Raw genomic sequence first — 27,360 nt, 5'->3', positions numbered from 1 at the left:
GATGTGTCTTGAGGGATCCTAGATCTTGCATCAACACTTTTTTTTATTCAAGTTCCCATCCACCCAATGCAGTCCCTGAATTCCTGCATAAAGCTAATATTCCTAAGTATGATAGTGGGGCCTTTTTTTGTTTTGGTGCCTTCTTATCTTTTTCTGTTTTATTTCTAGGTTCTGATCACCTTATCTCCATCACTTCTTACGATGACCAACAGTAAGAAATGGATGTTATTGTCAGTGGGGAAGGTTACACACACATCAATAAGGGCCCAACTTTCTTCAATCTCTGACAAAGTCTTAATTTCTGGAAGACATTATAATTCAGTCAAAAGATGTTGGGGGCCCTTTGATCTTATTTCTTGAGTAATGTGGTCTATCTCTCTCTATCCATCTCTTTTTCTGTGTATACACTATGTTGAGTTGTGTTGCAATGTGGGTTTTCTGTGGCCACATGAATTGTCTAGATGTGGCTTGCAGTGAAGCAAGAATACGTATGTCTAGACTAGAGTCACCTTTCTCCATCCTTCTCTGTAGAGACTTTGATTCCCTTCCTAAAAGGAAACAGGAGGTAGAAGCTAGAGATTAGCCACTCTGCTCTACTCAGAGAGAGGGAGGACTGGGATAGAATCATATCTCTTCTCTCTTAAGATGATGAGTCTAGAGGAGAACATGTTAGATTCAAATCATTCTTCTGATTGTTCTCCCTTAATAGGCAAATTCTATCCCAAGTTATTTATCTGAGATTGGACTCTCTTCCCACCAGGTGCCAGTTCCACAATGAATATGAATAATAAATAGTATGTAAACACATTTATCCAAATAAATAGCAAAACAGAAGTCAGATAAACTACACATAGGACACTGTAGACCAAGCAATACAGTATGAATGATCTGTCTCATTGGGAGCAAGATAGAGAGGGGGGAGTGAGAGAGAGAGAGGGGGAGGGAGAGAGAGAGAAGAGAGAAAGAGAGAGAGAGAGAGAGAGAGAGAGAGAGAGAGAGAGAGAGAGAGAGAGAGTCTTTCTCAAAGGGAATAAAGGTATGATCAAATTGTCAGCTCTTTTACATGTTGGTTTCCTCCCAGTCATTTTCTCCCTTCAAGTGTCTGAAGAGAGTCTAAAAAACATGACTTTCCCCTCCAAGCTAGAAGCCCTAAAACCAGGATCTCTCACATTCTCACCAACTCCTCACTTCATATAGGCATGTCGCTTTGAGTAATCATTCTCCACTAATGAGGAGATTCTTGTAAAAATGGTCTTTTGAACCACTTTTATGTTGGAAAGCTTTGTGACATATCAGTGTAAAATGACACCTGCAATTTGTTTCCACAAAATTTTTTTTACACATTTTCCAAATGTTGACTGAACCAGTACAGAATGAAGGAGAAATCACTAGGAAAAAGAAAAAAATACAGGAAAAAGTTCTGACAGAATTTTATTTCTATTTCAAGATAGGGTACATTGGGGAAAACTCGGTGGTATGGTAGATAGGGCTCCAGCCTTGAAGTCAGGAGGACCTGAGTTCAAATCCAGCCTCAGTCACTTGACACTTACTAGCTGTGTGGCCCTGGGCAAGTCACTTAACCTCCACTGTATCATCAAAAAGTAAAAAAAAAAAGATTTCAAGGTAGGACACATAGAAATTATAAATAGATATAAAAAGATAGCTATGTTAAATATATACTTTACATACTATATCACAATAATATAAAAATTATGTGTACTGAAGAATTTTTTTAAATAAACTTCTTTATGATTTATTATCAATAAATGTTTGATTTGTATACCTCTTTTATGTATCTATAAACCTGGAATCACATAAAATTGTCTGGTGGGAAAAAGGATCTTGAGCAGAAAAGATAAAGAAGTCCTGCAATATACCATATATCCAAAGTAGCTTTCCCATCTCTCTCTCAGGATCTCCAGGAGTGCTACTGCTTTTCCTCTGTTGGTTATATTTATTTCATCCTCTGTGTGTGTGTATATGCACAAACACACACACATATCTTCATTGTACATAGCTTTTGCATGCAGTCTACCTCAATAAAGTGTGATCTCTTTGAGAGCGTGGGGATGTTGATTTTGTCTTTCTTTGTATCCTTAACATTTATTACAGTGTCTGACCGATAGGAGGTACTTAATATTTGTTGACTGATGAACTTCCTGATTTTGCAATTTTGCCTCACTCATTCAACTGTTCTATCAGCTTGAAATTACCTTGGAATTGTTTTACTTTCATTTTCTCTCTTACTTTGTCATGTCAGGCCAACAACAATCTTTCTTCCCTTCTTTTTCTGGCCCTACTCCTGAATCCTACTCAGTCCTCCTTAGTCTTCCTTGGTACTGCCCTTCATTTAACTCAGATGTTGAATCTGGGCCAGTATCTGGATTTGGAGATGGTAATTTTTTAAAATTTTCTTTATCTCCAAAATTATCTTTCCATCTCAATTTCTCACCTACTTCAGCAGTCACGGCTTTTATAAACCTTCTAAATAATTTCCATCATTTGGCTATTTGAGGTACATGCTGCTATCATCTTCCATGAGCTTTCCATATGGAATCCAGAAACAGAATGTCTTTGTCTGTGCCCATGTCATAAAGTATGGTCAAAATAACCTCCAAATATATAAGGTATAAAAGTTATAGGGCACAAGAGATAACTTTAACAACTATGGCTAAGGGTCAAAATCGCATCTACCTTGGGAAAAGTTACCTCACAGTGGCCAAAGTTTGATCCCATCTTTGATTACAATAGCTGTGGTTGGTAGTGTGAATTGGGGAAGTTAAATCATGCTGATGCAAGTCTACCTGAATCATGCCCAAGAACAGGCTCTATTTTTCAGAAGAAACAAAATGTAGGAGATGTCAAATAATTTTCTCTAGGCCATACATGGCTAATACATGTTACAGATGGGAATTAAACCAAAAACTGTTGAATGTGAGGTTACTTCCATTCCATCAAGATCTTAAGATATTATATTTATACTTAGAACTCAAGAACCATCCAGTCTAACCTCGTTTTAACAGATCAGGAAAAAAAAAAGAGACCAAGAGTAATGTATTTCTGAGAAATGGTGTAGTGACCAGGCAACAAGAGAATTTGGGGCTACCTTTTTTTTTAGGCAATTGGGGTTAAATGACTTGCCCAGGGTCACACAGCTAGTAAGTGTCAAGTGTTTGGTGTGAGGCTGGATTTGAACTCAGTTCCTCCTGACTTCAGGGCCAGTGCTCTATCCACTGTGCCACCTAGCTGCCCCTGGATTTGGGGCTATCTTGAGGAGCATGCAGCATTCTCTGACCACATGCTGCCAACAAAAATTAATTCCTGGATGTGTAGATTTTTTGGGGAGCTCTGGGATTAAAGATACGAGACAAGGGTGCTCATGTCTCTCCCCACAAAGGTATTGATTTTACCTTCACAACATCTCTCTACTATATCCCCTTCTCTCCTTTGACCTTGCCACCATTCTGATGCAGGCCCCTTTATCTCACACTTGGACTATGAAAATAGGCTACTGGTGGGTCTGAATGCCTCAAGTATATCTTCAATTCATTTTCTAATCAGCTACTAAAATGGTTTTCCTAAAACACAGTTCTGACCATATTATCTCCTACTCAGTAAACTCCTGTGTTCCTCCAAGGATCAAATAATAAATCTCTAGTGTCCTCCAACTTTCCCATCTCCTTATACCTTATTCTTCACTATACACTCTTCCATCCAGTGAAACTGACCTCCTTGGTGTTCCACAAAGAAGGCATTCCATTTCTTGCCTCTGGGCATTTTTTTTCTGATTTTTTTTTTGGTTCCTCCATGTTTTGGAGATTTTCTCTTCTCTCTGCCTACTGCCTTCCATGGTTTGCTTGAAGTATTAGCTAAAATCCCATGTTCCCAACCCCTCTTCATCCAACTTCTATTAATTTCCTGTTTTTCTTGTATATAACTTGGTTGAAAATAATATTGTACAAGTATTTATATGACTTCTCATTTTCTCACTTTTATTTAGTTATAAGCAAGTCCAAAAATCAATACCTTGGATCACCTTCTCTCTAAAACTGTCCATAATCCTGTATAAAATGATTTCTTAATACATTTTTTAGAAGTGAAACAAAATGTCTAAGGTATCATATCCAGCATGGAAAGAGAGAAGGAAATCAAAACATATGAATTACACAAACACTGATCAGGTATGGGACAAGCAATTTTATTCCCATACATTGAAAAAGAAATCCTTAGCAACATAGATGTGTGATATGATGATAATTGGTACAGAGGCTAGTATTAAGCCTTTTTTTTTTTTTGGTGAGGCAATTGGTATTAAGTAGCTTGCCCAGGGTAAGAGAACTAGAAAGTTTCAAGTGTCTGAGGCTGGATTTGAACTCAGATCCTACTGACTCCAGGGCTGCTGTCCTACCCAGTATGGTGCCACCTAGCTACCATTAAGGTTTTGTTAAAATTTTGAGGGTGGAGCCAGGATGCACAGTTAAGGCAGAGACTCATCTGAAATCTTCTCCGACACCTCTGAATACCTTTAAATAATGACACTAAACAAAGTCTAGAGTGGCAAAACCCACAGAAAATGGAAAGAAACAGTTTTCCAGCCAAAAACAACTTAGAAGGTTGGCAGAGAAGGTTTGTTGCAAAAAGGGTGAGAGAGGAGCCCAATCCAGTGCATGCGGCACTAGCAGAAATGGGATCCTAGCAAACTAGAAAGAGGCCTCATGCAACTGAATCAGAGATAGTAATGATAGTTTCCAGAATTCCCAGCCCACAGAGGCCAAAGACAATTAGAAGTTCAGAAGGACAGGTCTGTCACACCTGGGTGAGAGTATAGCACAGTCTAGCACAGACCATGCTACCACAGCCCTGGTCCCAGCAAAACCAGAGCAGGCCCTGGGAGTTACTGAATCAACACTGGCAGAAGCTTCTTCCAGAACTCTCAGCCCACAGGTCACGGAGGAACTGAAAAACATTTTGAAAATCATGTAAAATTAGTAGAGGAAAAATTGGGAACTGAAATGAGAGTGATGCAAGAAAATCCTGAAAAATGCATCAAAAGCTTGATTAAAAAGAGACAGAAAAAGATATTGAGGAAAATAACATCTTAAAAAGCAGACTAGGCCAAATGGTAAAAGAAGTCCAAAAAGCCAATGAGGAGAGGAATGCCTTAAAAAGCAGAATTGGCCAAATCCCAAAAGAGGCACAAAAATTCACCAAAAAAAAAACCCTCCTTAAAAAGTAGAATTAGCCAAATGGAAAAGGAGTTAAATACTAACTGAGGCAAATAATTCCTTTAAAAAATAGAAATGAGAAAATAGAAGCTAATAAGTTTATGAAACATAAAGAACAATAAAAAAATCAAGAGAATGAAAAAAAATAGAAGACACTCTGGCATATGTCATTGGAGAAACAATTGACCTTGGAAATAGATCTAAGAGAGATAATTAATAATGTATTGTAATATGTGAAAGTCATGATCAAAAACAACAATTAGATACTATCTTTCAAGAAATTATCAATAAAACTGCCCTGATATTCTAGAATCAGAGGGTAAAATAGAAATTGGAAGAATACACTAATCACTTCTTGAAAGAGATCCCAAAATGAAAACTTCCAGGAATATTAGAGCCAAATTGCAAAGTTTTCAGATCAAAGAGAATTATTTCAAGCAGCTAGAAAGAAACAAGTCAAATATCATGGAGCCAGAGTCAGGATAACATAAGATTTAGTAGCTTCCACATTAAAGGACCAGAGGGTTTGAAATATGGTATTCTAGAGGGTAAATTATCTAAGATTACAACTAAAAATAACTTATCCAGCAAAAGTGAGTATAATCCTTCAGGTAAAATGGATATTCAATGAAATAGAGGATTTTCAAGCATTGTTGATGAAAAATAAAAGTGTTGAACATAAAATTTGACTTTCAATTACAAACTCAAGAGAAACATAAAAAGGGGAAATGGAAAGGGAAATCATAAGTGAGTTAATAAGGTTAAACTGTTCACATGCCTAATCGGAATGTGATAATTTTAATTCATGAGTATTTTCTCATTATTAGGGAAGTTAGGAGTCTATATACACAGAGGGCATAGGTGTGAATTGAATATGAAGAAATGATATCTTAAAAAATTAAATTAAGGAATGAGAGAGGATTTTTCTGGGAGAAAGGGAAAGGGACAGGTAGAATGGGGTAAATTATCTCACATTAAAGAGACAAGAAAAAAAATCTTTTACAGTAAGGGAAATTGGATTGAAGAGGGAATATCATACACACTAAAACTTGTTGTAGAAATCTTTCTTACCCAATAGAGGCTATCAGTGAACTGGATAATAGATGGAGGATTGATAGAGAATTTTGGGGGAGGAGGTTTGTAGAAAAAATAGGATGACTGACAGAAATAAATTGTGTTTTAAATGGATGATAAATATAGAAGTTACAACCAAAAAATAATTTAGAAATTCATGCATTAGTTGGCTCCAGGGTATTGGTAACAATAGGAAAAGTAACAAGAATAATGGAGGGCTTGTTCAGATGAAGAGATTATAGAGATTCATTTGTGAGCACATATTTAACATCAAGTAGGATTTGGGGAATTTTTAAGGCATCTCATAGCATTGCTAGGAGGCACAAGGGACTGCTTTAGAATGATGGCTTCCCTGGCATAGGATTTATGATTTGCCCATTCTTGGGTGTTCCATTGTGGCTTCAGAAGGGTCACATAGCACTTGGGAATAAAGATGTAGTCCAGTAAGCCAGCATTAGAGCTCAAGATGGAGAAGACTTCCACAGCTACCATCATTTTCCCCTTGGTGCTCTGGTATGTGGGGAGGAAGGAGACCCAGACCCTGCAGAATACCAGCATCATGAAGGTGATGAACTTGGCTTCATTGAAGGCGTCAGGTAAATTTCTAGCCAAAAAAGCCACAGTGAAGCTCCCCAAAGCCAGGAATCCCATGTAGACCAGAACAAAGTAGAAGGCAATGAGAGAGCCCTCATTGCACTTCAGGATGATGTGTTCAGGTTCAGAGTGTGAGTCTGTATCTGGGAATGGGGGAGAAATCAAGAGCCAGATACCACAGAGAATCACTTGGATGAGGCAGCAGATAAGAATTAAATAAATGGGTGTTTGGGAGCCCACCCAATTTCTGCTCCTGCTCCCTGGTATTGTGGCTTTGAAAGCTAGAACTACTGTGATTGTTTTAGCCAGAATGGAGGAGATGGCCATTGTGAATGTGATTCCAAATATTGTCTGTTGAAGGAGACATGTGGCTGAAGTGGGCTTCCCAATGAAGAGCAAAGAAGATAGGAAGCACTGGCCAACGGAGAGGAGCAAGAGGAAGCTAAGAGTTCAATTATTGGCTTTCACTATGGGAGTGTCCTGATCCTTCACAAAGACCCCAGTGATCATCACTGTCAGGAGAAAGAAGGTCAGAGCTGTGCAGGTCAGAGTCATGCCTAGGGGTTCCTCATACGCCAGAAATGTCACTACTTTGTGGAGGCAGTGAGTTTTCTCCTTGTTTGAATATTCGTTTTCAGTACACTTGATGCACTGGTCATATCTAAAGGGAAGAAAAATATTCTCAATATTTCAAGTTCAGCCAATCCTCATTATCATAGGCACAAAGTAATAGAATTCCTCAAGTACGACCAGCCCCCTGCCATGATCCTCTCCAATTCTGAAAAATTCCCAACACACTTTCACCACACATTATTTCCTATGTGTTATTGCTAATATTTTGGAAACTTTGGTCCTCCCAGTTATAAAAGAGCACAGTATTTTTTTAAAGTCTTCTCACAGATAAATTATTTCATGGCTATGAATACGATAATGTCTCTTTAAATATGTACATTATGATCAGAGGTAGTCAATGACCTCTTGGCAATCTCCCTTGATGACTACTGGTGAACTTGGCAAGCACTGTCCTTAGCCCTAGGCACACATACACTAGCAAATGAATGACAATTCTTCCTTTCAAGGTATTACATTGTAATCAGGAAAGAGAACACACATAGCAGAGCTGAAAAGTAGAGGTTGGTATAGGGGCAAAATAAAGAGATGAAGGTACCCTTCTTGTCAGTATGCTATAAAATCCTATTGAGTCAGAAGCAAGACTGAGAGGGTACGGAAGCATGGATTTTTTGGACACAAATGAAGGAACTGAAAGAAATTCATGTATCTGAGCCAGTGACTAGCAAGGCAGAAGGATTTTCCAAGGCAAAAAGAGTCAAGTAAACAAACAGAAACAGATTGAGTGAGAATTTCAGTGTGACAAGAAATGTAGGAAATATAGATAAATTGTTCTAGTGAGAATTTCCTTGTATGACAAGGTTGTTTCAAATGCCTTATCCAATGGAGATAGTCATTATGTTAGTGACATGCATCTTAAATATTATATTGAGACTACGGAAGACATCTGAGAGAGTTGATCTAAGTTGCTTTCTCTAATCTACCATTTTGGCTCTAGCCCTATATTTCTCATCCACGTTTTTGAAGTGGCAATTCATAGAACTCAACTTTGTGCCTTCTCAGCTCCCAGTCATCACCCATGCACATACCCTGGACAGAGGAAATTGAGGTACAGGAAAGCAAAGGTTTTCTGTGCCTGGGATGGTGGTATCCTTACTTTTGTTCACCAGTACTCATCAAGGGAAATAAAGCAAAGAGGGAATTCTGGTAAGGAAACAGCTTCTGATTTTTCATGACATGCCGGGGCCTGAAGACCTGAAAGTTGTATTCATAGGCTTGAAAGAAAGGGAGCTGAGATTCAGCTGGGTCAAGTTCTGTTCTCCCCTTTCTAAAAATCCCTTAGGGCACAGACTAAAGGTGGTGAAAAATGAATTCCCTAGTGTGAGAGGAGAGAATCTACGTTGAGGTCCACCCCTTAGGTGATTCACAACAAAATGGGAACAAGTCAGAAAGTGAGTGATAGGAGAATGTAAGAAAAATCTGAGTCAACCAAAAATCTCAGGAAGAAGAAAGCTCCATCAAAATCCTGCAGCATAAGCATATAAAATGACAGAAAAATACCTGAAAACTAAGGGAAGATGACCCTTGTGAACTAAATGAATTCAACATCACCAAATAAATATTTCAAGAAATATTGTATCAATCAATATGTCATGATCCAGAGGACAAAGAATTTTTAAGAGAGCATTTAACCACAGCAGCATGCCTCTAAATCAATGGAGAAACAAGAATCTTGAATGTAAAATTAAATTTTAATCACTGAAATAATTGGCAGCATAGAAAAACAAGAGTTCACAGTGCCGTATTTCACCCAACCCCAAACAGAAAAACTGATCAGAAATGCAACTACAAGGAATTAAGGACCTTTTCAGGGCTAATGAAATAACAGTAACAGAAAAAATGATCTCTATACAATCAAAAGATATTGATTTAAAAATCAGAATGTGGAGATGCAACTTTTAGATATTAGGTCTACCAGAAAAGAATATGACAGACCAAAAACTGAATAAGATAATCATGAAACTATGCAGTGTGTCAGAACCCAGAAAACAAATTAGAAATCAAAAGCATCCACAGATGTCATGGAAAGAAAACAAAACAACACACACAAAAGAAACCCAAAAACAAACAAACAGAAAAACAAAACACATCTAATGTTGAAAACTCAAGATAAATAGTGGCTAAATTTTCAAATTCCCATGACAATAAGCAAATTTGAGAACCAACAAGGAGAAAGACTTTCAAATATAAAGGAAAGGGCCTATACAAATATCAGATACGGAGAACTTTTCTTAATGATTCCAATTTTTTAAAATGTTTTTTGACTGGAATTTTAATGCCATTTTCTGTAACTTGTGGACAATATCTCTTCCTGAAGAGGATATATTTACACTATTATTATTTTCGGCAGCATTAGTGCCACCACCATCCTCTTTTTTCTTCTCCTCTTCCTCTTTCTCTTCATCATCATCATCATCATGGCAGATAGGAAAGAAAATGATCATGACAATGACAATGTGTAAAGTTGAAACACATAATAAAAGATTCAGTAAATTTTCTATCATGTGCTAATCCTGTTATATATCTCCTGAAGGAATTGACAACTTTAAGAGTGAGTCATAAAAAAAAAAGAACAGAGGGTTAAGATCTAGAAGGAAATAAAACAGCAATGTCTTAGAAGAGGGTGCTCAAAATAGGGACATTCATACTTTTAGTTCTGTAAACTATATAGAGACTAGAAGGGGGATAAATAATTAAAACCACCACAAATCAATAAAGGGCAATTTAGAATAAGAGGAAAGATAAGAGAATTCAAGAAGAAAATAGAGGAAAAAACTTTTTTTAAGAAAGTAATGAGTATAGTAATCTATTATTTGATAAACACAAAGACTCCAGCTTCTGGGATAAGAACCCACTCTTTGAAAAAATACTGCTGGGAAAATTGGAAAAGAGTAGGGCAGAAAATACACATAGATCAAAATCTTACATCATAGACCAAAATAAAGTCAGAATGGTTTCATGATTCAGATACAAAGACTAATACTGTAAACAATCTGGGAGAACAAGGAATAGTTTATTTTTCAGATTTATGGAGAACAGAAGAATTCATAATGAAACAGGAAATAGAGAACATTATAAAATGCAAAATGGATAATGTTGATTACATTAAACTGAAAAGTGTTTGCTTGAATAAAGCCAATGCAACCAAGATTAGAAGGAAAGTAGAAAATTGGGAAAGAATTTTTACAACCAGTGTCTCTAATAAGGGCCTCATTTCTACAATATATAGAGAATTAAGCCAAATTTATAAGAATACAAGTCATCCCCCAATTGATAAATGGTCAAAGGATATGAACAGACAGTTCTTAGATAAAGAAATTAAAGCCATCTATAGTCATATGAAAAAATGCTCTGACTCACTATTGATTAGAGAAATGCAAATCAAGGCAACTCTGAGGTACCACATCACACCTATCAAATTGGCCAGCATGACAAAATAGGAAAATGATAAATGTTGGAGAAGATGTGGGGAAATTGGAACACTAATGCATTGTTGGTGGAGTTGTGAAATGATCTAACCATTTTGGAGAACAATTTGGAACTATGCACAAAGGACTATAAAAATGTGCATACACTTTGACCCAGCAATAGAACTTCTAGGGCTGTATCCCAAAGGGATCATATAAATGGGAAAAGGACCTATATGTACAAAAATATTTGTAGCAGCTCTTTTTGTGGTGGCAAAGGATTGGAAATTGAGAGGATGCCCATCAATTGGGGAACGGCTGAATAAGTTGTGGTATATGAATGTAATGGAATACTGTTGTGTTGTAAGAAATGATGAGCAGGCAGACTTCAGAAAAACCTGGAAAGACTTGTATGGTCTTATGTGGAGTGAAGTGAGCATAACCAGGAGAACGTTGTACACAGTAACAGCCACATTGTGAGATGACTAATATTGATACACTTAACCCTTCTCAGCAGTGTAAGGATCTAAGACATCTCCAAAGGCCTCATGATGGAAAATGCTGTCCACATCCAAAGAAAGAATTATGGAGTTTAAATGGAGATTGAAGGATACTATTTGCTATTTTTTTTCTTCTGTTGCATTTTGTTTTCTGTTTCTGATGGTTGCTCCTATTGGTTCTAATTCCTACTTACAGCATCACTAATGTGAAAATATGTATACTAGAATGCATATTTATAGCCTATATCAGGTTGCTTGCAGTTTTGGGGAGGGAGGGGAAGAAAACTTTAAAACTCAAAAGCTTATTAAAGTGATTGTTGATAAATCAAAATAAATTTATAAAGTTAAAAAAAAGAAAAAAGTAAAGAAATAATGGTAAAAATAACAAAGAATGAGTTGAAGGAAATAAGAATTAGGTGAATTTTATTTCAATCTTTAACAGAATGAGGTAAACAAAGAGGGAAAATTTGATAATTTAAATGATAAATGGGAGAAAGAAAAAGGAATTGATGAATAAAACCCCAAATTGTTGTAAAGGCTCACAAAATGGATGTTTGAAAGAGAAGGGAAAGAAGACTATGGGAACAAGGTTGTCTCAACTTGTTTAACTGAAAATAAATGAAAGACCAAACTACTAATTTTAAAGAGATACAGCTAAAAAGAGAAAGAAAAATCTTAATTTTTGGTCAAATGTTGGCCCTGCAATCAGGAGGACCTGAGTTCAAGTCTGGCTACAGGTATTTAGTAGGTATGACTCAAGTTACCTAACCGTGTTTGCCTCAGTTTTCTTACTTATAACATGAGACAGAGAAGTATATGGAAAACTACTTCACTATTTTGTCTAAGAAAACCACAAATGAGGTCATGAAGACTTGGAGACAACTAATCAACTAAACCAGCAGCACAACAATTCATAAAACAAAACAATATTAGAAACAAATTGATCAAATGATAAATGTGAAATATGACAGCTATAGATTAAAAATCTGATTTGTGTTATATTATTTTACAGCACATTATACTGTACTGTATTAAAATATGCCGTATTATATTAATACTGTGTTACATTGTATCACATTACTGTACATTTCTTTATATCTCACTATATTATTTCACATTGCATAATTGTATATCATGGCACATCACCAGATATCATCTCATAATATGACATCCTACAATGCAGTTATCACACTAGGTTATATTATATTAAATATATTATATTATTTGATCTCCAAATCTCTATTCAAGATGCAACAAAGGGAGAGTGAGGCTTTTAAAGCCTTTTCAATTTATTAGGAAGTCTGGGAGTCCCTAGTTAATCAGTTCCAAAATCTTCCTCCCAATTCTGTACCCCTCCTCTAAGGTGCTAACTATTTTGATACACTTAGGAGGGAACTAAATAGAAGGAGGCTGTATAATTTCATGGTTGGTTAACACCAAAAATTGGGAAACTTATGATTGGTTGAGAGGCAGGTCCATCATTAGTAATCATTTCCTCAGCAGGCTTTTGAGTCATTAACTGCAGGTTTTTCCTAGTAAAGACATTCTCCTTGCCACCTACATGAGGTTTTCAAGAAGGTCAAAACCCAAATGTTTTGATAAGCAGGATCCTAGGAGTTAAGGAAGTGGTGGACAAGGGGAAATGCTACCAAGTAGCCATTGTAATGATTCATAGGGGCCAGGGACGTTGATGCTGCTATAATAAGTCCCAGGGTTAATGAAATATGATTCTCTAGAGCAGAAATACCATTTTATCCAATACCCTACAATGATATAAGTAACACATAACATCAATATCACTAATATAAAAAAGAAGTTATTTGGTCCTCACATTTATAATTCACAACCTGACAGTGTTAATATGCACGTGCAACTTAAAATTTATCCTATTCTGCTTGATTCAGTAATACAATCACTGATACCCATCAAATCACAATGAACTGAGTAAATGTTGATTAGAGGAGTGGATATCAAAATCATCATCCTAATTGTAGCACATGGTTGATCTTGATTCATTTGAGGTGTGTCTAAGTCTCTGTGGGCTCACTGTTGTTGTTGTTTTCCTTAAAGATACTAGGGTATTTTGCCATTTCCTTCTCCAGCTCATTGTACAAATGAGTAAATGAGCAAATACTGTTAAGTGACTTTCCTAGGGTCAAGTAGGTAGTAAGTGTCTGAGGCCAGATTTGAACTCAGGTCTTCCTGACTCTAAAGGTGGCACAGTATCCACTGTGCAAGCTGATGCCTAGTATACCATAGCATATTACCTGGTATCATATCACATAACATCGCATAATGTATCATATATTATATCCTGTTAGATTACATTGCAATCAAATCATGTTAATTAGATTACTATTTTGAAAAAGAAAATGTGAAATGTTGGATGAGGAAAAAATTCCATCTGTTTATTAAAAGAAACACAATAAAAAACAAATGCATAAACATAACAAAAGTAGAGACCTGGAAAAATATGTATCAGACAAATTTAAAAAATGTAGCATTTGAAATCGTTTTATAAAATAAGTGGAAAAAGTCAGCATTGAATAATATGAGCACAGAACCTCCATTTTCCTGAATAGAAGCAGGGGCAACACAGCAATATTAATACTCTGTGCCTGGCTAAATGCCTTCACATCTAAAATCATAAGGGAAAATGAAATGAATTCAAAGAAGAAAAAATGAGGCAAAAATAACTGTAGACTTTCATTTCATTCTCTCTGTTTTGGAAAAATTTAACCTAACATTGAACACAATGGAAAAGGATTGAATAAATTACTGGAAAAATTAGGAAAAAAACCACAAGGCATATTTCAAATCATCAAGTTAAAATATGCACATTTTCCCAGAAAGATGTGTAATTAAAAAAAAAAAGCAATGACCATGCATTAAGTTACAGAAATTTTGTAAGTAAATGTAAAATGTAAATCATAAGAAGACATCCATAACCTGTTTTGGCAGAGGTCAGAGGCTTAAACATCAATGACATTACACACATTTTAAAATATTTTTGATGTATTGATCTGTTTTACTGATTTTCCATTCCTCATTATTTTCTTTCTTTCTTTCTTTCTTTTTTTGTTTGTCCTCAAAAAATTATTGTGGTTATATAGTATGCCTCTCTGGGAGGACACAGGGTGATGAATAATGGGTTAAATTCAGATATTGTACAAGAAAAGATAAGTAAATATTCCCTAAAAAAGATTTTTGTGCTTAAAAAAAGAGTTTTACTGCACACTTAACAGAGTTTTATGAACAATTATTGTCATTTTCCAATCTTTAGGTATAAAATTCTGCACATATGGATATTGCTACTGTTTGCCTTGTGGTTAGTTTTTATTTTTATTTTTTGTTAGCTTTCCCCTAAGCCTGTAGTTGAGCATCATAACCACAAATCTACAAAGCAAGGCGTTCATGTTTTTATAATTCAAGGATCCCATTTAAAATATTTTGTTGACAATGGCTACTTTGTATTCCTAGCTTGGTTGTCCCCATCTCTGGCATTTTTCCACTAGTGTCCCCACATGTGCTCCAAGTGAGAAGCTTCCCCAAAATTATATGGGACCCTTAAAGCCTATGCTATCATTGTTCCCCCAACCCATATATGACTTTCTTGTAAGGTAAGGGGAAGGAGCTGGTCTCTCTGCACAAAGTTACCAGTCTGGTTAGAAATCTCCCCATCTGGGCAGGGGATACAGTCAAAGCAGCAGGTGGCCTGTCCCTCACGGGCAGATTTCCGATATCCATGTCCACAGCTCTCACTGCACACAGAACAAAGAGTCTTAAAAAGAAAGAAATTCTTTTAAGGAGCTTGCCATACAAAGAGTGTAGACTCTAGAAGGTGTATAGCATTTTGGAAATTAGTGATGTTGTGAGGCCATAATGGTTGTAGAAATACTATTTTTTTTTGAGGAAGGATCATTAAGAGATTTCTTTATTTTCTTTTCAAAGGCAATCAAGGTTAAGTGATTTGTGCAGAGTCACACATCTAGTAAGTGTCTCAGAATGGATTTGAACTCAGGTCCTCCTAATTCCAAGGAGGGTGCTCTATCCACTGCACAACTACCTCCCAACGTTTTATTTTATTTTTTTAATTCTTAAGGTCAGGAGGAACAGACTGGTCCATGTTTCAAAGGATCCAATCTATCAGTCAGGCAATTAATTGTTTAACAGGCATTTATTCATTATCTAATATGTAAAAGATACAGTACTAAGTTCTGGACAACATGAAATGAATGAAATATTTTTCTATCTTTTGAAAAATGAGCTAGGATGTCAATTGATAAGCAATCAATAATTTCCAAATGAATTTATATTTAAACTATGTACACAGATGATAAGCAAGAGTAAACTAATAACTTCATTGAGATATCAAGAAAGCTTAAAAAATAAAAAAAATTAAAAAAAGACAAGAAAATGTGAAATAGCACAGGAAAGACTGACCTGGAAAATAGATCCAGGGAAGATAATTTGAGAATTATTTGGACTGCTTGAAAGCCAATATCTAAAAAATACCTTGACATCATTTTTCAAGTAATTATCATGGAAAACTGCCTTGATGTTGTACAATCTGAGGGTAAGTAAGAAATTGAAAGAATTAATCAATCATCTCCTGAAAAAGATCTCAAAGTGAAGTCCTAAAAATATTATCGCCAAATTCCATAGCTCCCAAGTCAAGGAGAAAATATTGCAAGCAGCCAGGAAGAAATAACTCAAATATCACAGAGCAACAGCCAGGATTATCAAAGATATAGCAGTTTCTACATTAAAGGATTGGAGAGCTTGGAATTTGGTATTTCAGAGAGTAAAAGATCTAGGATTACAATCAAGAATGACCTACCTAGAACAACAATGTAATCTTTAAGGGAAAAAAGGGCATTCAGTGAAACAGATTTTAAAACATTTCTGATGAAAAGACCAGAGCTGAAGAGAAAATTTGAGTTTCTAATACAAAATTGAAGAGAAGCACATAAAGGGAAATAGGAAAGAGAAATCAGGAGGAATTCAACAAGGTCGAACTATTTACATTCCTACACGGGAAGAAGATACTTTTATCTCCTAAGAACTTTTTCATTCTTAGTGCAGTTGGAAGGAGTATATGAGTATACATAGATAAAGGGCAGAGTGTGAGTTGAATTGATGGAATGATTACCAAAAAAAGAAAATGAAGCTAAGGGGTGAGAAAGAGGAATGCATCGGGAAAATGGGAAAATAAGAAGAAGAATGTGTTAAATTATCTGACATAAAAAAGGAGGAAAAAAAAGCATTTGTAATGAAATGGAAGTTGGGAAAGGTGGTGGGAGGAACTGCATGAACCTTAATCTCATTAGGATTGACTCCAATGGGGAATAATATCTACACTCAGTTGAGTATAGAAATCTATTTTCCAGAAAGGAAAGTAGTAGGGGAAAGAGATAAGAGAAAGAGGGGCTGATAGAAGTGAAAGCACCTTGGGGAGTAAAATCAGAAGTAAAATGCTTTTGAGAATAAACAGGGTAAAAGGAGAGAAAGATAGAATAAATGGGGGGTATAAGATGGAGAAAAGCTCATAGTAATCATCTCTATGAACAAAATTTAAAGCAAGTCTTTTTTGACAGAGACTTCATTCCCAAATATATAGAGAACTGTTTCCAATTCACAGAAATAAAAGCCATTCCTAAATTGCTACATAGTCAAAAGATATGAATAGGTAGTTTTCAGATGAAGTAATCAAATCATTCTATAGTCATATAAAAACTGATTTAAAACACTATTGATTAGAGAAATGCAAATTTCAAAAACCTCTAAAATACCATCATAAATCAATTTGATTACCTAATATGACAGAAAGGAAAATGCCAGTTGTTGGAGAGGATGTGGGAAAACTGAGGCACTAATGTACTGTTGATGAAGTTGTATACTAATTCCACTCTTCTGGAGAGCAATCTGGAACTACTTCCAGATGGCTATAAAATCATGTATATGCTTTGACCAAGTAATACCACTAATAGGTCTGTATTACAAAGAGATTAAAAGCATAAAGGAAAATGACCTCTAAGGACTAAAATATTTATGGTAGTTTTTTTGTGGTGTCAAAGAATTGGAAATTGAGGGGATTTCCATCAATCTGAACAAATTGTTGCATAAGATTATAATGGAATACCATTATGCTACAAGAAATGATGATCAGGTGGGTCTGAGAAAAACCTGGAAAGACTTACATAAATTAATGCAAGGTGAAATGAGTAGGACCAAGACAGCATTGTATATAATATCAGAAATGTTGTATGATGATCCACCTTGAATGATTTAGCCATATTCAGCTATATGATGCTCCAAGACAATTCTGAAGGGCTCATGAAGAAAAATTCTATCCATCTCCAGAGAAAGAACTGATGCCGTCTAAATGCAGATCAAATAATATTTTTCTTTACTTTATTTTTCTTATTTTTTTTGCTTCTGTTTACTTGTACAACATGACAACATGGAAATATGTTTTGCATAACTGCACATGTATAACCTATAAAAATGGATTGCTTTCAAAATGGGAAGGAGAGGATAAAAAGGATGGGAGAGAGAACAGAACTTATTTTTTTTTAATGAATGTTAGAAATGGTATATCTAATTGGGAAAAAAGCATATATGTATGCATATATATATATATATATACATATATATATGAATATGTGTGTGTATGTGCGTATATGTATAAATCTAATGCTATATATCTATACCAACATATATGTATATATCTCACCAGGAAACAAAAGGAGAAAACCAAATTCCCATTCATAGACTATCATATCTACACCCTCTGAAAAACCACCATGTGAGTTTCTACTAACCTTTAATAAAATTCATCCCACATTGTGACATTCTCATGATTGGAAAAATCTTCACTGAAGAGAACATGAGATTTAAACTCTCCCACTTTCACCAGCACTTCGGTACCATTATGAAAGTTGACAAAATTTATAATATCGTAGCTTGCCATGGGAATCCTTTTCTGATCCATGAACATCTGGTCACCAGCACTGTTGTTAAACTGCATGTTTCTAAGAAAGGAGTGAAGCTGAATGGGAAGAGAAACAGCAGTGATTCTTCCATGCAGGGACACCCAAAAGATTTTGAATTGTCAAGATTGTTTTCCTTTCTCTCAGTCAAACGTAGAGATAATAATAATTTGCATCTCATCCTTATGAAACATCTAAGGACTGCACTTTCTTATTTAAACACTTTCATTTCATTTATTTGATCAAAACTCTCTATTGGTTTATTTCTCACTGTGCCTCACCTTCTTAAACCTTTTTCATCAACTTTAGGGGGACTCCTAATTGCTTCATAGCTCAGTACTTTTTCAAGATATTAGAACTATGATGATTATTTTCCTTTCTTGACTGTCCAATCTCACCTTCATTTATAGTCTTTCCAAACGTTTCTCATTTTATGCTCTCAAATGCTTTGGTCATTTCTATGACTGCTACTCATCTCATCCAAGCCTCATCTATGGAATATTCACTCCATAAACTTTATTCAGTCCAACTCACCTTCTGGTGATCAGAGCTGGAGATAGTCACACAAACCATTGAACTAAGTACATTATAGATTGATAGTAACATACTACATCTCACCATTCCAAGTATCCAGGAAATCCTTTAATTCATCTATAATTAATTTGCTGTTTCACTACCCATATTAGTTTTCTGTTCTCCTGAGCCCTTTTGTATCTTTTTATCAAGTTTTCCTAAGCTCAGAACCTCAAGTATTTACTGAGAATGTTGAGGACATAAAATGTGAAATGTTTCTTCTCAGAACCAGAGTATCGCAGGGATATATGTAGAAAAGATTTGCAGCCCACCCAGTTCAACATCAACATTTTACTGGTTCCAAGGGTGAGGGTCCAAAACTGAAGTTACTTACCCCATGTTTGCACAGCTAACAAGTTTCTGAGGAATGGTTTAAACATAGGTATTCCTGACTTCAAGTCTGGTGCTCTATTTCCTATAACATCTTACCTTAAAACCCTTGACATAACACCTTGTTCTCTACTCATTTTCTCCAGTCTTGCAGAGCAAAGTGACCCTTTTCCTTGCCAACATATCACTTAATGTACCCTTGATTCCATGTCTTTCCCTTATTTTCACCCACTGGGTATCTACCTGGTGCAGTGCTTGGAGTGCCAGACCTAAAGTTAGGACGATTAAGCTACCTCAGTTCAAATATGGCCTCAGACCGTTACTAGCTGTAACTCCCAGGAAGTCACCTCATCCAGGAACAAAACTAAGTTGGATGTGGTCAAACAGAAGGTGGAATGTTTGGGTACCAGTGAACTTAAATGGATGGGAAGGATGAATTGAATTCAGGTGGTCGTCATAATTACCACCGTGGGAAAGAATTCAATAGAAGTAGTGGAGTAGCCCTCAAAGTCAATAAAAGGGAGAGAAAAGGATTATTGGGGTATAATCTCAAAAATATAAAAATGGTATAGGTTGAAATTCAGAGCCAGCTATTCAATCTCATAGTACTACAAGTCAATGTTCCAACCACTGATGCCAAAGAGGATAAAGTTACTCAATTCTATGCAAACCTGCAACATCTTATGGAAATAACAACAAAAAAGATGTCACATTCATCATAGGAGATTGAAATATTAATGTGAGAGATCTATATATCCAACTTCTTTTTTGATTTCACCACCTCAGTTTCTTATAACTCCAGTCTCTCCTACACATTGCTACCAAATGGATTTTCCTTAAGCACACATTTGACCATGTCACACCTCTAAAAGCCAACTGCAGTAGGTGTCTATCATTTCTAGGATAAAATATTAACTATTATGTTTATTTTTCAAAATTCAGCCCCAAAATACAATTTCCATCTAACCATACATTATTCCCACTTTCACAATCTGTATTCCTGACTAACAGTTCTTTCACTTCTTTGCATGATATTCTACCTCTCATCTCTATTTTTTGCCATGGACACTCCATCACACCTAGAATATACTTTCTCCTCTCCTCTGCACCCTAGAGTCACTCCCTCATTTCAAGGTATAATTTAAACTATTTTTCTACATGAAGTCTTTCTTCATACTTTGAAGTGCTAGTGAGATCCATGCAAAATTATGTGGCATTTAGCTATTTTGTATTTCTTTGTACTTGCTTCCTTTTCTCAGACTTCTACATATGTTAGCTAAATTTTATATAATGCTTTAAAGTTTGCAAAGTTCTCTACATAAGTTTTCTGACTGGATTATGTCCCATGAGGTTGGTGCTATCATTTTCTTCATTGTACAGATGTGGAAAAATGAGCATGGGAGAAGTTCATTGTTTTGTCCAAGAGTCTCCGGAAGTCAGGAAGAACTAACTTCAAATCCTTCCTGAGACACTGAGCAGCTGCATAGCTGCATGACTCTCCCTCCTCCCTTCTCTGTTTCTTTCTCTCTTATTCTCTTCCTCCTCCTTTTCCCATTTTATTTCTCTATGTGTTCTTAATTTTGTCTATATTTTTTCATATGTGAAAAACTGATACATACTCATATATGCCTGTGTGTGTTATAAACAGGTCATTCTTTTTTGCAAGCCTTATATACTTGCTTTTAGGAATATTGCATTCTAAAATCTCTTCTTTTTGATAGGACTTTTAGATGCTGCCTAATCCTGACTCTTTCCTGCTACTTGGTACTGCTTCCTAGGTACCTGGTCTTGCTCTTACAAAGTTATTGATGAACTTTTATGATTTCACTTTTACCTTTGGATCTAATAGGCACAGACAGTTTCTCATCATGATTTCATGATGTATAATTTAGGATTTACTGCAATTTATATACCTACACATACTGATGCATATACATATATACACACATTATATATTTAGGTATATGAAGTCCAAGTATATATGTATGTGTGCATGTATATGTATACGTATATTCTTTGATTTACTCATCTCTTTAGCTTTAGACATTAAATTGAACCTTTTTGTAAGGTCAAGATCTAACCTCTGATTAGGTTTTAAGTAGGATATGTACCTCTTCATAGTCTCACTCTAGGTGTTTTATTTTTCTGAGCTGACACTGGCCCCAAAATGAGGCTTCCCTGGATCTGAGAAGTTAAGATCTTGGATCTTCAGTGTATTCCCTGAGTTTTCTAGGACAGAATGTTGTGGAACACCAAAGCCATTCGACCTAGGGTGTCCATATATGGGTCCAGCTTCACTGTCTAGTACCTAGAATTTTGAGACTTTCTGATCATATTGGTCTTTTCAAACTACTGAGACTTGCTCATGGACATTCTCCACTCTTGTTGCTTCTGGACAAAAAGCTGTGTTTTCTAAACATGCTTTGGACTGTGCCTGGTGGTAGTGGGATTCTATACTTCACTGAGACTTTTTTGTTGGAAGCCCATTTTCCTATGGCCTGTATCATTTTTTTTGTCTTTAAAGTCCTAGCACAGAAGAAATAATTGTAGATTTTATTTTTTTTCTTGGATATTTCTTCCCTGTCCTGTGAACCTCAAAATTTTGTTGGATTCAGTATTTAGTAACTGTATTGGTTGCTTCTTCTCCAGCAATCCATCTTGGCTGGAGACCTTTGCAGTTTAGACATGTTTCCTAATCTTCTCTTTAACAGTACAATTTAAAATTCCCATCCAGATAATTAGGTCAAGCTCAATGGTCCATCATTTTCATAATCTCTCTTCTGTTTCATTTCAGTAAAAACAAGATTTGCCCTTCTTCAATGTTGATTCTTCTCTCTTATTCTCAGTTATTTCAGAGAACATAGAGAGCTGCACAGAACCTAAATTCTTCATCTCTTTCAGATTCAGTTTCCCAATGCATTTTCCTCGTAACCAAATTGTGAGGTCTATGTCACAGGCCTCTATTAAATGTTTTGCATATGAAATAACTGAAGCCCAAAATGGTTCTTTAGTAATGGCAATGATGGTGATAATGATAAGAACTATTACCTTTCAGTCATGGGAATCCATTTACCCTACATAATTATAAAGCTTAAAACTAAGAAAGGATGTCATAGGGTATCAAGCAATACTACCTATTAAAGTAATTCTCACCACAACACTCAAAAAATCACTGTCCAGCTTCTACTTGAAGACCTCCAAGGAAAGAAATCCGAAGAAGCAGCTCATTATATTTTTGTCCAAATTTAATTTTCACAGTGTTGTTGCTGTTCTTATTCATTTATTTATTCATTCATCTATTTATCATTGTGTTACTCTTGATATCAAACCTAATTTTTTCTCTTTTCAAATTCTAGCCATGGCTGCTAGTTCTGTCCTCTGCATCAAATGAGACAATTCTAGATCTCCATAACATGTAGATATCCATATACTTGAACATCACGCATATTCCCTGAGTACTCCCCACCCCCAAAACTAAAAATGCCCATTCCATTCATCTGATGCTTATATGTCATGATTTCGAGACCCTTCTTTCTCTGGATACACTCCTCTTGACAACATCCAACCTATCAATGTTTGTCTTGACTTACAATAACCAGAACTGCACACTATGTACCCTTTTTTAGCTTCATGACTGCAGAAAAAGCAGGTTTAAGGACAGATTAGATGCTGGAGCTTTACTGGCTGACCAGCCTAACCTAAATATTCCCAAACCATTTATTTATCCTAAATCTCATCAGTTGAATTCTACATCTATCACTGTCAGGAAATTATTCTGTCAAAGATCATTTTGTGCCAAACATCCCTTTTACAATCTGGTGAAGCCTACTTAGAGTGGGTATGCTACATATGATGGATAGGAAATAGGTTGGTTGTGAGTTCTCTGACTTTTGTCAATCCACAATTTTGGATAATGTAGAAGAGAATGCATAGGTACAGGCTTTAGTACTATTCATACACTCAATAGCTCACTTTGCTATCTCTCTGATCATTTTGAACTACAAACCAAAGATATGACGCCTATTGTTGAAGTCACTCCTAAGCTTCTGTTGGTTTGGAGAGAAAGTTGTAAACATGACTGAGAGGGATCTATGAAAGAGCCACTATTTTCATGATTTAATCAGAAAAATGTAGACCTGGTTCTTGGACAAAATTATTGACAATCCACTTAGCTAAGTAACCAACTCCCTGTTTTGTAAAGATAACGGCTATTTTTCCAGTCCTATGAATGAGATAGATATTTGGACACATGGACTTACCATTGTTCTAAATGGAAACATACCTTCCAGGGATATAGAACTAGTCTTCCTTCATCTCTCATGTATTCCATTTCTGATCTAGCTAACTGCATTTGATGGAGAGCCCAGGCCACAGCATACACAGCCTTGTAGATGTTGTAACTGCGGCTAGACATAGACATGTCAAAATTCCGCATAGGCAGAAGCTCTAAAGAAGCATTTTGTGAACAATCTTCTTCCTCTCTTTGTTTTTCATTAAGTGGACATGGAAAAAGTAAGCTCCAAAATGTTTTAAGGAAAATATCTTCTGGGTATTTGGAAGGTTTAATTGCCCTCATGAAAGGTTGGAAAGTTGGAATCTCTTTTCTCTTACTTGAAAATATCAGACTTTTACTGAAACTTTCAACAAGCAGGGTATTAGGGCTCATGCTAAAATGCCATTGAGAGGTGGTAATGCACACTTTACTATAATTCGAGTAATTTTTTTTCAAATTCCCAATCAAAAACTACATTATTACTCCCATAAAAAATGATTACATTGGCAGAAGTTGCATAAAGTATTTCCATGACTTCAGAATGGGGAAAAAGACTGTAATTCTCATTGGGAGGAATCTTATGGATAAAGGTGAGACAGACACCCTTCCTGGCCATCTCTTCTCTTATATCCCAGAGGAATGTTTCACCCCTGGTATTATCTGTTACGAGTAGTCCAGCCCATGTCCAGTTGAAATGCACTATTGAACCGACCATTCCCAGGGCAAGTTTGGAATCTTTAGGTGCCAGTTGATAAACACTTGGAAAACGGACCTTGTCACTCAGAATGGGGTCAAATGGATCACAGGTCACCTGAACAAGAAAGAAACATAATCAGTGTTGAGATTAAAGTATACTGTAACTAAAACCATATAACATAATGTGACTCTTTCTTTGTTGATAATATTCTATCTTGTTTTGGCATTCTTTTTGCAAAGACCAAGCAGCTTTTCTGGAATCTGAATCTCTATCTTCTCAGTCTGTTATTGTATCCCTCTCCATTTTTAAAGGCTGATCTCATCTCTAAATAAGTTGCTGGCTCCTGTGACCATGTACTCATCTTTTAAGAAATTGGCCTTAATGTAACTGCCAGAGTGTTTTCTTTCCTTTATTCACAGTTTTTTGCAGATAAATCTGTAGCTCACATTTGCCTCAATTTCCCTTTCTTGTTTTTCAGTTGTTTCAGTCATGTCCAAATCTTCATGACCTCATTTGGGAATTTCTTGGCAGAGATACTAGAGTGGTCTACCATTTATGTCTCCAGCACATTTTACTTATGAGGAATTGAGAGAAACAGGGTAAAGTAACTTGTCCAAAGGGACACAGCTAGTAAGTGTCTGAGGCCAGATGTGAACTTATGAAGATGTCTTCCTGATTGCTAGCCCAGTTCTTTATCCATTGTGCCATCAAGATTTCATTAATCTATTTATATATATGTGAAAATATACAGTTACACATGTATATTTACATATAATAAATGCTAACAAGATTATAATCATTGAAATGTAATTGTAATGTAATTTTTATATTAATGAAACAGAATAAGAAATAGAGAGATAGAGAGATAAACAGATAGTTATACACATCAGTACATGCTGGTAAGGATAAATCCTAGTAGGATGGGCAATGGTGATTACTCATTTCAATGTCTTACCTCTGTATCTTCCTGCTTTGAGCACCATATGAAGAATAATACCAGAATATAAGATTTCCCAATTTTTTGCCATGTCACATATCCAACATCAAGACCCTGGTGTTAGCCCCTTCTACCAAACAATGTTCTCCTGATAATCTGGGCTAATTTCCTCATGATTCTTACCTGTGGAAACTTGTAGAGCTCAAGCACAGAAGCAATTTTGACTGACAATTCAGAATAGGGTCCTGCAATGACAGCCAAGGATTTGCTTTGCTTCTCACATTGATAATTTGGAACAGCCAGCCTTTGTCCTGACAGCAACATTAAGGAGCTCTCCAAGGTTCTGACATCACTGATGTGGGTGTCATAGATGTTGAATCCAAGAGTAGTATTGGGTAACAGATTGGGGTCCTTGTTGATCTCCTCTACAGCAAACACCAAGGCCAGGACTTGATAGTAGTTTTTTTCCAGAAATCTCAATTGAGACCAATAGTGTCAGGAGTCAGGAAATTCTTCTATCACTGAAGTGGTTACTTCTTTCAGAAAGAGAATATGTAGTAGTTATTCTAATTTTAGAATGTATAGTTCAAGCAACCTAGTGTGATTCTCCTCACTAATTTTCAAGTCCTTATTTAAACACTATTTTACCCTATTCTAGTAATCTCACCTTCATAGTAATTTATATATTTATATGTGTATGTGTGTGTTTGTAAATATCTGTGTCTATACATATAGATATATGTATAGATGTATACAAACATACACACCCATATGTGTCCACATATACACATATCTATATATATAATATACATATGTATAACATTCTATTTGTGTTGGTACCTATATATCAATCTATATAGCTCGCTATCTCCCTATCTATCGATCTCTATCATCTGTCCTTAAATATTACTGAGTCTACTAATCTCTGCCAAGAACAATACATAACAGGAATGAATGCTGTGAATCATGCTGCTTTTTCTTCCATGAAATATAGAGTGGTTTATCTCTTAAAGGGACAGGTAAGGCTATATTTTTTTCCCTCAAACCGAGAGACATTTCATTTAAAAAAATATTTATTATTTTATTTTTCCCCAGTTACACGTAAAAATAATTTTAAGCATTCATTTTTGAAACTTTGAATTCCAAGTTCTCTCCCTTTCTTCCTTCTCAACCCATGCCCCCATTGAGAAGGACATATATTTTTATTCACATTCAATTATTAAAAGAGAAATATTTCCATAGTAGTCATGTAGTAAAAAAAAGAACAGACAAAAAATCTCAAGAAAAATAAAGAAAGTTAAAAAATAAGCTTAAATCTGCATTAAAACTACATTAATTGTTTGGGGACGGATAATATAGTTTGTTGTAAGTACATTTAATTTTTTTTCACAATTAGTATTGTTAATTGTATTTCCCTCCATCCTATTCACTCCTTATTTTGTTCTATTCTTTCTGTCTGTTGGCATTGTCCCTCCTCAAAAGCATTTTGCTTCTGACTAACCTCTCCCTCAATCTACTCTGCCTTCTATTTTGCCCCTTTTCTCTTATCCTTTTCTCCCCTATTTTCTTGTGGTGTAAGATAAATTTCAATACCCAATTGAATGTGTATGTTATTTCCTCCTTAAGCCAATTCAATTTAGAGTAAGCTTCACTCACTGCCCCTCACCTCCCACCTCATCCCCTCCACTGCAAAAGCTTTTTCTTGCCTCTTTTTTTGTCACATAATTTACCCATTCTACCTCTTCCTTTCTCTCTCTCCCTGTAAATTCCTCTCTAAACACTTATTTTTATTTTTTAGATACCATCCTTTCATATTCAACTCACACCTGTGCCCCCCATATATATATGTATATATGTATATATATATATATATATATATGTATATATATATATACATATATATATATATATATATACACACACACACACACATATACATATTTATTTTAATAACCCTAACAATGAGAAAGGTCTTATGAGTTATCAACATCATCTTCCCATGCAGGAATGTAAATAATATAATTTTAATAAATCCCTTATGATTTCTCTTTCCTCTTTATTATTTCATGCTTCTTTTTAGTCTTTATTTTCAAGTCAAATTTTATTTTCAGCCCTGTTTTTCCTCAAG

General features: G+C 35.6%; 1 protein-coding gene across 1 annotated transcript in view; it reads right to left on the bottom strand.

The window, feature by feature from the left end:
• Nucleotides 1–6,569: 6,569 nt before the first annotated feature.
• Nucleotides 6,570–27,360, bottom strand: part of LOC110220029 (vomeronasal type-2 receptor 26-like) — a 34,582-nt gene continuing 13,791 nt past the window's right edge. The window contains 8 exon segments of the mRNA XM_021003880.1: nt 6,570–7,554; nt 9,610–9,613; nt 15,088–15,211; nt 15,946–16,000; nt 18,276–18,481; nt 23,608–24,046; nt 24,048–24,409; nt 25,416–25,707. Of these exon segments, the coding sequence (XP_020859539.1) occupies nt 6,570–7,554; nt 9,610–9,613; nt 15,088–15,211; nt 15,946–16,000; nt 18,276–18,481; nt 23,608–24,046; nt 24,048–24,409; nt 25,416–25,707 (2,467 nt within the window).

Source organism: Phascolarctos cinereus, unplaced genomic scaffold (genome assembly GCF_003287225.1).
Source record: "Phascolarctos cinereus isolate Bilbo 61053 unplaced genomic scaffold, phaCin_HiC Scaffold_726;HRSCAF=1367, whole genome shotgun sequence".
NCBI lineage: Eukaryota > Metazoa > Chordata > Mammalia > Diprotodontia > Phascolarctidae > Phascolarctos > Phascolarctos cinereus.
Note: the sequence above shows the minus strand (reverse complement) of the source record. Positions and strands in the feature narration are given on the sequence as shown.